The 9757-nt window shown below is 55.3% G+C and overlaps 1 protein-coding gene across 1 annotated transcript in view; it reads right to left on the reverse strand.

Annotated features, from left to right (window-relative positions):
* Window positions 1-9757, reverse strand: part of NWD1 (NACHT and WD repeat domain containing 1) — a 65242-nt gene that overhangs the window by 50858 nt on the left and 4627 nt on the right. The window contains exons 3-4 of the mRNA XM_004715522.3: window positions 4489-5767; window positions 347-550 (exon numbers count right to left, since the gene is read on the reverse strand). Of these exons, the coding sequence (XP_004715579.2) occupies window positions 347-550; window positions 4489-5767 (1483 nt within the window). The remainder of the gene's footprint in view (window positions 1-346; window positions 551-4488; window positions 5768-9757) is intronic.

The raw sequence follows: 9757 nt of genomic DNA on the forward strand, positions 1-9757 counted from the left end.
AGCTTGGAGGAGTGAGGGGTGACTGCTAGCGAGCACAAGGCTTCCTTTGGGGTGATCAGAAGGTTTAGGAAGTGGATACAGGTGGTTGCTGCAGCATCTTCTGGATGGACTAAATACCGGGAATTGTGTACTTGAAATGGTGACTTATAGGCCGTGTGAGTTGCATTTCAATTGAAGAAAAAAAAAGTTAACTTGTGCTATAGTTGGTGATATGGAGACACTGAAACGTCATGTTCGGTCCTTTTGGACTGAATTCCTCGGGCCAGAGAAGCCCTGGAGGGATCTGGAACAGGGATGACGTTGGTCAGAGGGCCCTGAGATCAGTGTCCCGGGGCACCGAACCTACCTGTAGGTGAGGGCCAGGAGCATGGAGCCGTCCACAGGCCGCCGGGTCAGGCAGGTGGCCAGATCTCGGCGGAGCCTCACCCACAGCAGGGGTGGGAAACGGAGCAGCTCCTTGCTGGGTGGCGTCCAGTCCCGGTACACGGCCTGCAGGACCTCATCATCGAGGGACAGAACATCCTTGAGCTCCGCCTCCGAGAGCCCGTGCCTGCGGGGGGGAACAACAGAGTCCTGTGTCCTCTGGGCATGGGGGGTGCAGAAACTGAGGGAAGGTGAGATATAGCTAGCCCTGCTGCATCCTGAGATAAACGTGTGGTGCTCTTTAAAAGGAAACCTTGCACTGTCCCCGTGGGAGGGAGGGGGGGGCACAAATGGTTGGCTCGTAGTTACTAAGTGAGAGGTTAGTAGTGCAAACCCCGCCACCCCTCCGTGCCACCACAGAAGAAAGGCCTGGCAAATCTGCTTCCGCACAAAGTACAGCGAGGAGCAAGGGAGCTCTGGGTGCCTCAGCCAGTTCACACGGAAGCACAAAGCTGTTTCTTGTCCATTCTGCCATGATGCCTGAGGGTGGGGAGTCGATTCTGACTCCTGGGGACCCCATGTCTGTCCGAGCACAACTGATCCGTGGCCTTTCTCTGGGAGATTTTCCCAGAAGCAGATCTGTCGTCTGGGGCACCTGTGGGTGGATTTGAGCCACAAGCCTTCTGGCTTGTTTGTACCACCCAGGGAGTCCACGAATTGCCAAGTGGCCCTGCAGGCTCGCTCCTGGGTGTGTCCCCCCAAAGAAGTGTAAAAAGCTGACTCCCTGCCATTGAGTGGGTTCCGACCCGACATGACAGGGTGGAACTGCCCCCATGGATTTTTCTGAGAGGAACTTTTATGGGGGCAGAAAGCCCTGTCTTCCTCCCATGGAGGTGCTGGTAGTTTTGAACTGCCAGCCTCGGGGATCACAGACCAAATGAATAACCACTACACCACCAGAGCTCCTCAAAGAAGTACAGGCAGGGACTCAAACAAAGCCTGCACACCCATGTCCGCAGCAGTATTGATCACAACGGCTGGAAGGCAAAAACAACCCAAGTGTCCATCTAGAAGCCAAGGGAGGGAGAGATGTGGGCTGGCCCTCGACATCCACCATGCCTGAGAATCAGCATTTAGACAGTGCCCAGGTCCCACTGGCTCCGATGCCCAGGTAGAGTAAAACCTTCTTGGGTCTTTGCATCTGCTTACCCATCCCCGCAGGATAGTGAGCCACCTCCTGCCAGCCACAGAGAGTGACTGGACAGTAAGACAGAACCCTGCTGTGCTGACCCCGCCCCTGCCTGGCCTGAGAAAGAGCTGCATGCGGGAGAGCAACACAGTGCCTTTCAGTAGAGCGAAGATCATAGTTGTTTAGAGCTGTCGGAACAGACATAGCAAGCACAGGTGTTTAAAGAACAGGAGCTTCGTGACTCACAGTTCCAGGGGTCGGAAGACCAAACCAGGGTCTCAGCCTTGCTGTTTCCATGTGGGTGGGTAGTCCTGGGTGTTCTGGGCTCCTGGGCAGGTAGACAGTCCTCACTCCATGACTGTCTTCTCCCGGTGACTGTGTGTGTGAGTATCTCTGTGTGTGCTCTTTTTATTAACTCGGAAGTGATTAGATCTAGGACCCATCCTCCACTGACAGGGTCCCATGGACACCCAGACAGAGGGGCCAGGATTCTAAAGCATTCACAATAACGAGTGGTTGAAATTCAGATGTTGGACTGGAGTGGATTTTCTAGTATCTGTGATTATTAGAGGAGCCTTGGTGGTGCGGTGGTTACGCATTGGGCCGTTCACTGCAAGGTCAGCAGTTCAAAACCACCAACTGCTCCTCGAGAGAAAGACGAGGCTTTCTACTCCCATAGAGAGTTATTATCTCAGCACTCCACAGGGCCTCCTACCTGTCCTATAGGGTCACTATGAATCAGGATCAACTCAATGGCAAGGAGTCTGGGTTTCAGTTTGTTCCGATTTGGGGGGGTATGGGGATTAGGCAGGAAGTACAGAATCTGCCTCAGGGTCTGTCTGGGGCCAGAGCAGTTCCAGGGAGGCCGTTTCAGAGCAGGGAGAGTGAGGCTGTTTCCGATGTGCACCTGAGGGAGCCCAACTCAGTCAGGTGTAGGTGCGTGTGCACAGTGAGTGTCTGTGGAGCGTTGTCTGTGACAGATGCCGTGCTGACCCTTGGGGACAGAGAGGCCACTCAGACCAGACACAGCAGGAACTGAACACAAGGAAGGAAGAAAAGAAAACAGATGGCGGGTAGTGACAGAGCGTGGTGAGGTGAGGAGCCAGCCGGGACAGAGATTGTTCTTAGAGCAGGTGGACTTGTGTCTGAGAAGGTGTCCCCGCCGCTGGCCGTTGACAGGCGGAAGCTTGTCAGACTGGGCTCCTCCCTGGTGGCCCACCGCCCTCCTGAATGACACTGGCACAGACCTAAGGGCCCAGGAAGAGAGAATGGCCCCCAAGCCGAGGACAGCCACCTTGTTCAGCATATCTAACAACCCTCCTGAGTGAGATGTGAGCATGAAGGCACAACTATTTTGCTTGGCACCGCTGCTAATTGGCCTCCGGCAGGCCCTCCTGGGGGCTGGAGCATGGCTGCCCCGGGGCCTGATTAACGCTGGCTGGCACAGAGGCTGGTTATTTCTGACTAGCTGGGGCGCGAGGCTCTGCATGGCCTCCCAGGCAGGGGGCTTGGTTGGGGTTGGTCCTTTGAGCGATCCCTCCCGACAGTCACAGCCCAGACCGCAGGCATTGACAAGCTGCACCTTTACTGTTTCTGTTGGGTTTCCCAGTGCGTGAAGCACAAAAGGAGTGGGTGCACAGAGGCAATAACTGATGCAGGGTTTGTAGGGGATATAGGGGTGAGTCGGGGGGCGATGGGGAGAGTAAAGGGATTCTAGGAGTAACAATGAAGGTGGGAGCGGGGAGAGAGCACTAGAACTCATGATGATCACACAACTCATTTTAAAGGCTATTTAACCATGGGGGGGGCGGGGGGAGCGCGTTTCTAGAATTGACTGTGCTGATGATGGTACAATTCTTCTTGATATAATTGAACGATTGAACCATTAAATTGTATGATATATGAATTAGGTGCGAATAAAAATGTAAAAGAAAAATCATTTCCAGGCCCTCCTTATAAAATGTATGCTTGAACACACACACACACACACACACACACACACACACACATGAGTGCCAGTCTGGGAACCCACAGGAGCATCCCCCCTGTCCTGTAGGATCACTGTGAGTCGGCATGGACTCGGTGGCAGTGAGTGTCTTTTGAACATCTGGAAAGTCACGTAATTGGTACCAACGATTGGCACTCTCACTGAAAGGTTGATGATTCAAACCCATCTAGTGGGTCTATGGAAGAAAGCCCTTTATTGTAGCCAAGAGAACCTATGGGCCACTGTCCCCCTGTAACACTCGACAACAGTGAACTTGGTTTGGGGGGTGGGGGGGGGCGGGTAGGGAGGGAGTGAGAGATCAGAGAAAAACCTAACAACACAATTTGTGGTTCAGGTTCTCGGTCGAGGACAGTTCTGTCCCAGGGGACATGGGCGATTGATGTCTAGAGATCTTTGTGGGTACCTCCCCTAAGGGGCAGGGGCATTACGGGTATCACAAAGGTGGAGACCAGGGATGCTGCTCAGCACCCCACGGCACACACAGGACGCCCCACTGCAGAGGACGATCCGCCCTCCAGCACCCAGAGGACTTGGGCTGGGAAACCCTGGGGGCAGAACTTGTTTCCACCCCTCTCGCCATCTTGCGTGGTATTTGTTTCAAAAGCAGAAGAAACGTGTCCCTTACTTTGTCCTGTGACAATGTTGGACAACGGCATTAAACAAACAAACAATGAAAGACTGATTCAGGCCTGTAATCTGAGGGGCTGGGAGGGGGGAGGGTAGCTGCTTCCCCACAATGCATTCCCAGGCCTTTCCTCCAAGGTACCTCTGGGCAGACTCGAATGGCCAACCTCCCTATTAGCAGCTGAGCACCACCGGGGGGCTCACTGAAGCCTCCCGACTGCAGAGCTCCGGGGCGGAGGCCTCCCAGGAACTCAGACATGACTTGTGCTAGTCCTTCTTGAATGAGAAAAAAAGAGAAACTCACCGGGAAGCCACGATGTAGCCCAGCACATGGGCCACCAGGAGCTGGCCGTGCGTCTGTTCCAGGCGGCTGCACAGCTGGTGCGTGGCCTCCTGGGCCGTGGAGGCCAGAGGGGCGGGCACGGAGTAGGAGGCCCACTTCCTGGCCTCCTCGAAGGCCAGGCGCAGGCGGCCGGGGTGCCCGCACTCGGGCAGGCTGGCCCACAGCAGGTCACGCTGGGCCTGGCTCAGGGTCCTCCTGGCGGCTGCCAGCAGGAGCTCTATCATCTCCCGCCCTTGGTTGGCAGAGAGGGGCTTCACCTCCCAGTAGGCCCCAGGGTCCTGGACGGTCCGACGCACGGAGTCGAGCACCCCGTGCTGCTGCCCCGAGCAGGCCGAGAGGATGAGGTGGACCCTCGGGGGGCACAGCGGGGGTAGCCAGGGGATCCTGCGGGCATGGTGGACAGCAGTGTCCAGGTCATCCAGAGAGTCCAGGAGGATGACGAGGGCCTCGAAGTTTCGGTGGGACACAGTGTGGAGCAGGTGGTGGAAGAACTGGACCACCCTGCTCTGGGCCTCCAGGACCTGGGCGGGTGGCAGCGGCAGCCCAAAGGCCAGGCACACCTGGAAGCAGACACTCCGGAGCAGGCCACAAGCATCTGAGCTCACCTGAGAGGTCCCCAGGAGCCGGAGGACGGTGACTGTCTTGTGGCCCAGCAGCCCGGGCACTTGCTCGGCCAGCTTACACATCAGCGCCGTCTTTCCGATGCCCGGGGGGCCGCAGAGCACCAGGGGGCTGTGGGGGGCATTGTGGCTCTGCCGGAGCTGCTGCCCGAGCTGGGCCAGTAGCTCCCGGCGGCCGCAGAAGGTGTGAGTGGCCTCTGCACCCTGGCTCAGGTGGTGGCGGATGTCCTGGTACAGCCAGTCCAGGTCCTGCGGGGCCGCCTCCAACTCCCGGAGACGCTCCAGCACCTGGTGGTTGGCCCGGGCCACAAACTGCTCCCCGAGCTCCTTCAGGTACCTGGCGTGGGCCTTGTTCTTGGGGTTCACCAGGTCACGGCTCCACGGCAGGTGGTGGGTCTTGAGGGCGCTGGGGTGCTCTTCGGTGATACGCCCCTTGAGGCTGCTGAGCAGGCTCTGGGCGTCGGTGTCCAGGCAGCCATCCGGCAGCCTGTCCACCAGCCGCAGCCCACAGTCATCCAGGATGTGCTTGTTGAGGTCCTGGATCTCCCGCAGGAAGACGGTGGCACCCTGGTCCCCGTCCTTGGGACTCAGCAGGCCGCGCTCCATCTCCCACGCCATGACTGCAAAGGGAGGGGCGAAAGGTGAAAAGATGCTCGCCCCACCACTCCGTGGAGCCAATCCTCTTCAAACAAAACCACCCAAACTCACTGCATGGAGTGGATCCCGCCTCCCAGCGATCCTACAGGACAGGGTGGAACTGCCCCGGTGGTTTTCCGAGATTGTCAAGCTTACAGGAGTAGAAAGTCTCATCTTGCTCCTGAGGAGCAGCCGGCGGGTGTGAACTACTGACTTCAGTTAAGAGCCCAACGGGAAACCCACAACAGGACCGGGGTTTCTGGTCAGCCCCCTTCCAAACCCAAATCAAACTCACTGCCGTCGCCGTCAAGTCCCCGCTGACTCGGTGACCCTAACGGACAGGGTAGAACTGTCCCTGCGAGCGTCTGAGACTGTTATCTTTGTGGGAGTAGAAAGCCTCCTCTTTATCCCTCGGAGCGGCCGGTGGTTTTGAACCGCTGACCTTGTGGATCGCAACCCAACCCATCACCACTACACCTGCAGGGCTCCCCGTTATATAGTCCTTAAAAAACAGCTGTGGTCAGGTCAGTTCTGCCTCCTGGTGGCCCCGGTGTGTCTGCATCGAAGTGTGCACCACGGGGTTCTCAGCAGCTGGTTTCTCAATCGCAGGGTGCCAGGACTTTCTTCTGACGCACCTACGGGTGAACGCGATCCCCCATGTTTCTGTTAGCAGCTGAAGGAGCCATGAAAGGAGCACTGTGTCTAGAGTCTTGTATCTGTCTAGGACAGCACGCAAACGTCTGTCCTAGTTGGTTCTCATAAACGGCATCCTTACTGCAAACAGTGGGATGAATTTGTGGAAACAGCTGCACACAGTATTTCCCTAGTAGAAATGTTAACATCGATATGGGCCAAGATACGGAATTCACTCTCAAGGCTATGAGAAATTCAAATATGAGAATAGCAAACTTGTCTGGGAACACGGCCAGTATTTAGTAGATAAATAATAAAGCACTGCAGGCTGTCAGCAGTTTTGTACCATCTCTGTCTGTGTCTAAGGGGTGCTGCAGCCCTGTAGTGTCTGTCTGCGTATGTATGTCCGTTTGGTTCCATGTTCTTTTCCCTGCTCCAGAAACCACCCCCATCAGCAGCCGTGCTTTCGCCGCCTTGGCACAGCCCAGGGACTCCCCATTAAGGAGCTCCGGTGGTGCCGTCAGGTAAGCGTTGTATTGCGAACCGCAGGGCTGGCTATTCAAACCCATCAGCCTCTCCTAGAGAGAAAGCTGAGGCTCCTTTTTCCTATAAAGAGGTTTGGCCTCGGAAACCCTATACAGGGGCTCTGTGTAGCCTGAACTGACTCTTCCCCCAGCCATGAAAAGGCGTGACCAGGGGGCGGCAGATGAGTGAGGTCTTGCCATTAGTGATGAGCCCGCTGCCCTCTCATCGATCCCACCCATAGCAGCCCGTGGCAGAGAGTAGAATGGAGTGGGGTTTTAGGAGCAGGGGGCCACGTGTTCCCCCAGTTGGCTCTGGCTCACAGCGACCTTTTGTAGAACAGGATGAATCACGGCCCAGCCCTGTGCCACCCTCAAGATCACTGCTATGCGTGAGCCTCTTGCTGCCACCACGGTGCCGATGCATCTTAGGGAGGTTTACCCTCTTTCTCGGACCCTCCGGCCTGAGGTCCTTCTCTAAGGACTGTCCTTCCTGATAACAGGGTCAAAGTCAGTCTCGCCATCCTCACTTCTAAGGAGCATCCTGGCTGAGCTTCTTCTCAGACAGGCCTGCTTGTTCCTCTGGAGTTCTTAGGGGCCCTCAAGTCAGCTCCGGCTCTGTGGACCCCAAGCAAGCAGAGTGAAACACTGCCCCATCCGTGGGAAACAGAACCGCAAAGAGAGTGTCGACAAGTTCTCTACACTCCAATTTTAAGGAGCTGGGGAAGCCGAGACCCTCGTGGAGGGAGGCCTTCATGTTCCTGAGTTGGAGATGAATCCCAGTCACATTCTCCTGACTACACTAAAAGTGACTCCCCACCGTGACTCCCCACCTGTCCATCTTGTTACACAGGTACCTTCCTGTTAGATGTGTGTCCCTAGCACATCCGCTACCTGCTGCGTGTATGTCTCTCACATACCCTCTTCCTGTCACATAGCGTTTGACTGTAGGACGTGGCCGGCACACCTGAGATTATACCAGCCTGTGAGAGAATGCCATCCTCCTCTCTCTGGTTCCAGATTCCATGGACAAGACGAGCCCTTGCATCCTTGTCTGATGTTTCTTGAATTGACCCTTCCATTACAGCTTCAGTATGAATTACACTCGTCAACTCTTTCTGAAAACAGAGGTTCTCACCACTGGACAGATAAGTAGTATCATGACAAACAGAAATATTGAAGCAGCAAAGGATCTCACTTTTGGGGGGGTTCACAACCTATGTCCACTGAAGCAGCAGTCAACAAATCCAACGGACAAGACCTTTTTTGTGGGAAACAGAAGGATTTCTCCCAAGTTGTCTCCCCCAAATATACGCCAAACTTAGCTGCTTGCGAATGACTGCACCCTTGGAGGTCATCAGAAGTAGATCAGGGGTTATTCTCCCTAAGGGTTATCAGCCATCCAGAGCAAGCAGTCACCACTGTTTACCCCACAACAATAGGGCCCACTCCCTTCTGATAAGGTTAGTAGTTGACTGTTTCCTTGTAGGAGGCACCAGAGAGGTCAAGCCCACCCAAGGGTGGCCAAGGTTAGGCCGCCATCATGAATCTAAGGTCCGCCCATCTTGTCACATGTATATCCCTAGTCCCTCCCATTCCTATGGGCACAGCCCTAGCTCCTCCCCTTCCTGTCACGCTTATGCCTATCACACATCCCTTTCCTAGGATGTGTATGCCTATTGTACTGCCCCTTCCTGTGACGTGTGGTTACCTGTAATCATGCCCCCCTAAAGAGATATAACGCTTGGTTAGCAATAAAGTTGGGGCTCTCCTGCTCTCACGCCCAGGCTCTCCCCACAAGGACCACGAAGCGGGGCTGAGGTGAGCATGCTACCATGAATTGTGTCTGACTCCATTAATTCAATCTCTCTTCTACCTCTCATGCTCTCTATGACGTTACTATAATCTTTACTTATTATCGCTGTACAATTGCGCCTACTGGACTTGTGATGATTTGTTAGGGGCCCTCCTTTCCCCGCACTTTTTAAAAAGTATTAAAGATCACAGATGTCGCAATCCAGGACTGAGATATACCTGGCCCAAGCCAGTCCTTTCGACGGCCTCCTGTGCCCGTGAGCGCGAGACACTGACAAAGAGACCAAAGAATTGATGCCTTTGAATTCTGGGGTTGGTGAAGAATTTGGAAGGTAGCACAGGCGACCACAAGAACAAACAAGTCTGTCTTGGGAGAAGGATCGGAACATGATTTCGTGATGGGTAACAGAGTCAGAACACATGAAGACCCCCAGTCGCTGCAGCAATGGAACCAAACGTAAGAGCAATTGGGAGGACGCTGCGGCGCGGGGCAGTGTTCCGTCCTGTTGGGCGCAGAATGGCTTTGAGCTGGGACGGACTCAACAAGACCTAACCTCAACAACAACAGGGTCACAGGGTCAACAGCACAGCCTCTTCAGAGGCTATTATTTTGAAGTAGCAGTCAGGCCCAAGAAGTTATTTTCGAAGCAGCTCTGGGCTCAGGGGCGGCTCCCAGCTCTCTGCGGTGAAGCAAGCCAGACCCTGGGGGACCAGCGGAGCCGCAGCACCAACAAGAGTCACTCATGAGTCCTCTAAGGAGCCGACACACACCCCTTCATCCCCGGGAAGGTAATTAACAAGCCCAAGACCGATCCTTCTCGGACGCATTTGGGCGTGAATCCACCCGAGCCCGGCTGTCGGGCTGTGAGACCTCGGGCCAGTCACTGCACCTCTTGAGTCTCCAGTCACATTCACTGCCAGCGGGTCAAGGCTAGTCATGCGACCCCCTGTTGGTTTCTGACACTGGCTGTGGACAGGAGCGGAAAGCCCACTCTTTCTCCCTCG

This window comes from Echinops telfairi, unplaced genomic scaffold (assembly GCF_000313985.2).
Source record: "Echinops telfairi isolate 266 unplaced genomic scaffold, ASM31398v2 ScPeMD7_30;HRSCAF=105, whole genome shotgun sequence".
Taxonomy (NCBI): Eukaryota; Metazoa; Chordata; class Mammalia; order Afrosoricida; family Tenrecidae; genus Echinops; species Echinops telfairi.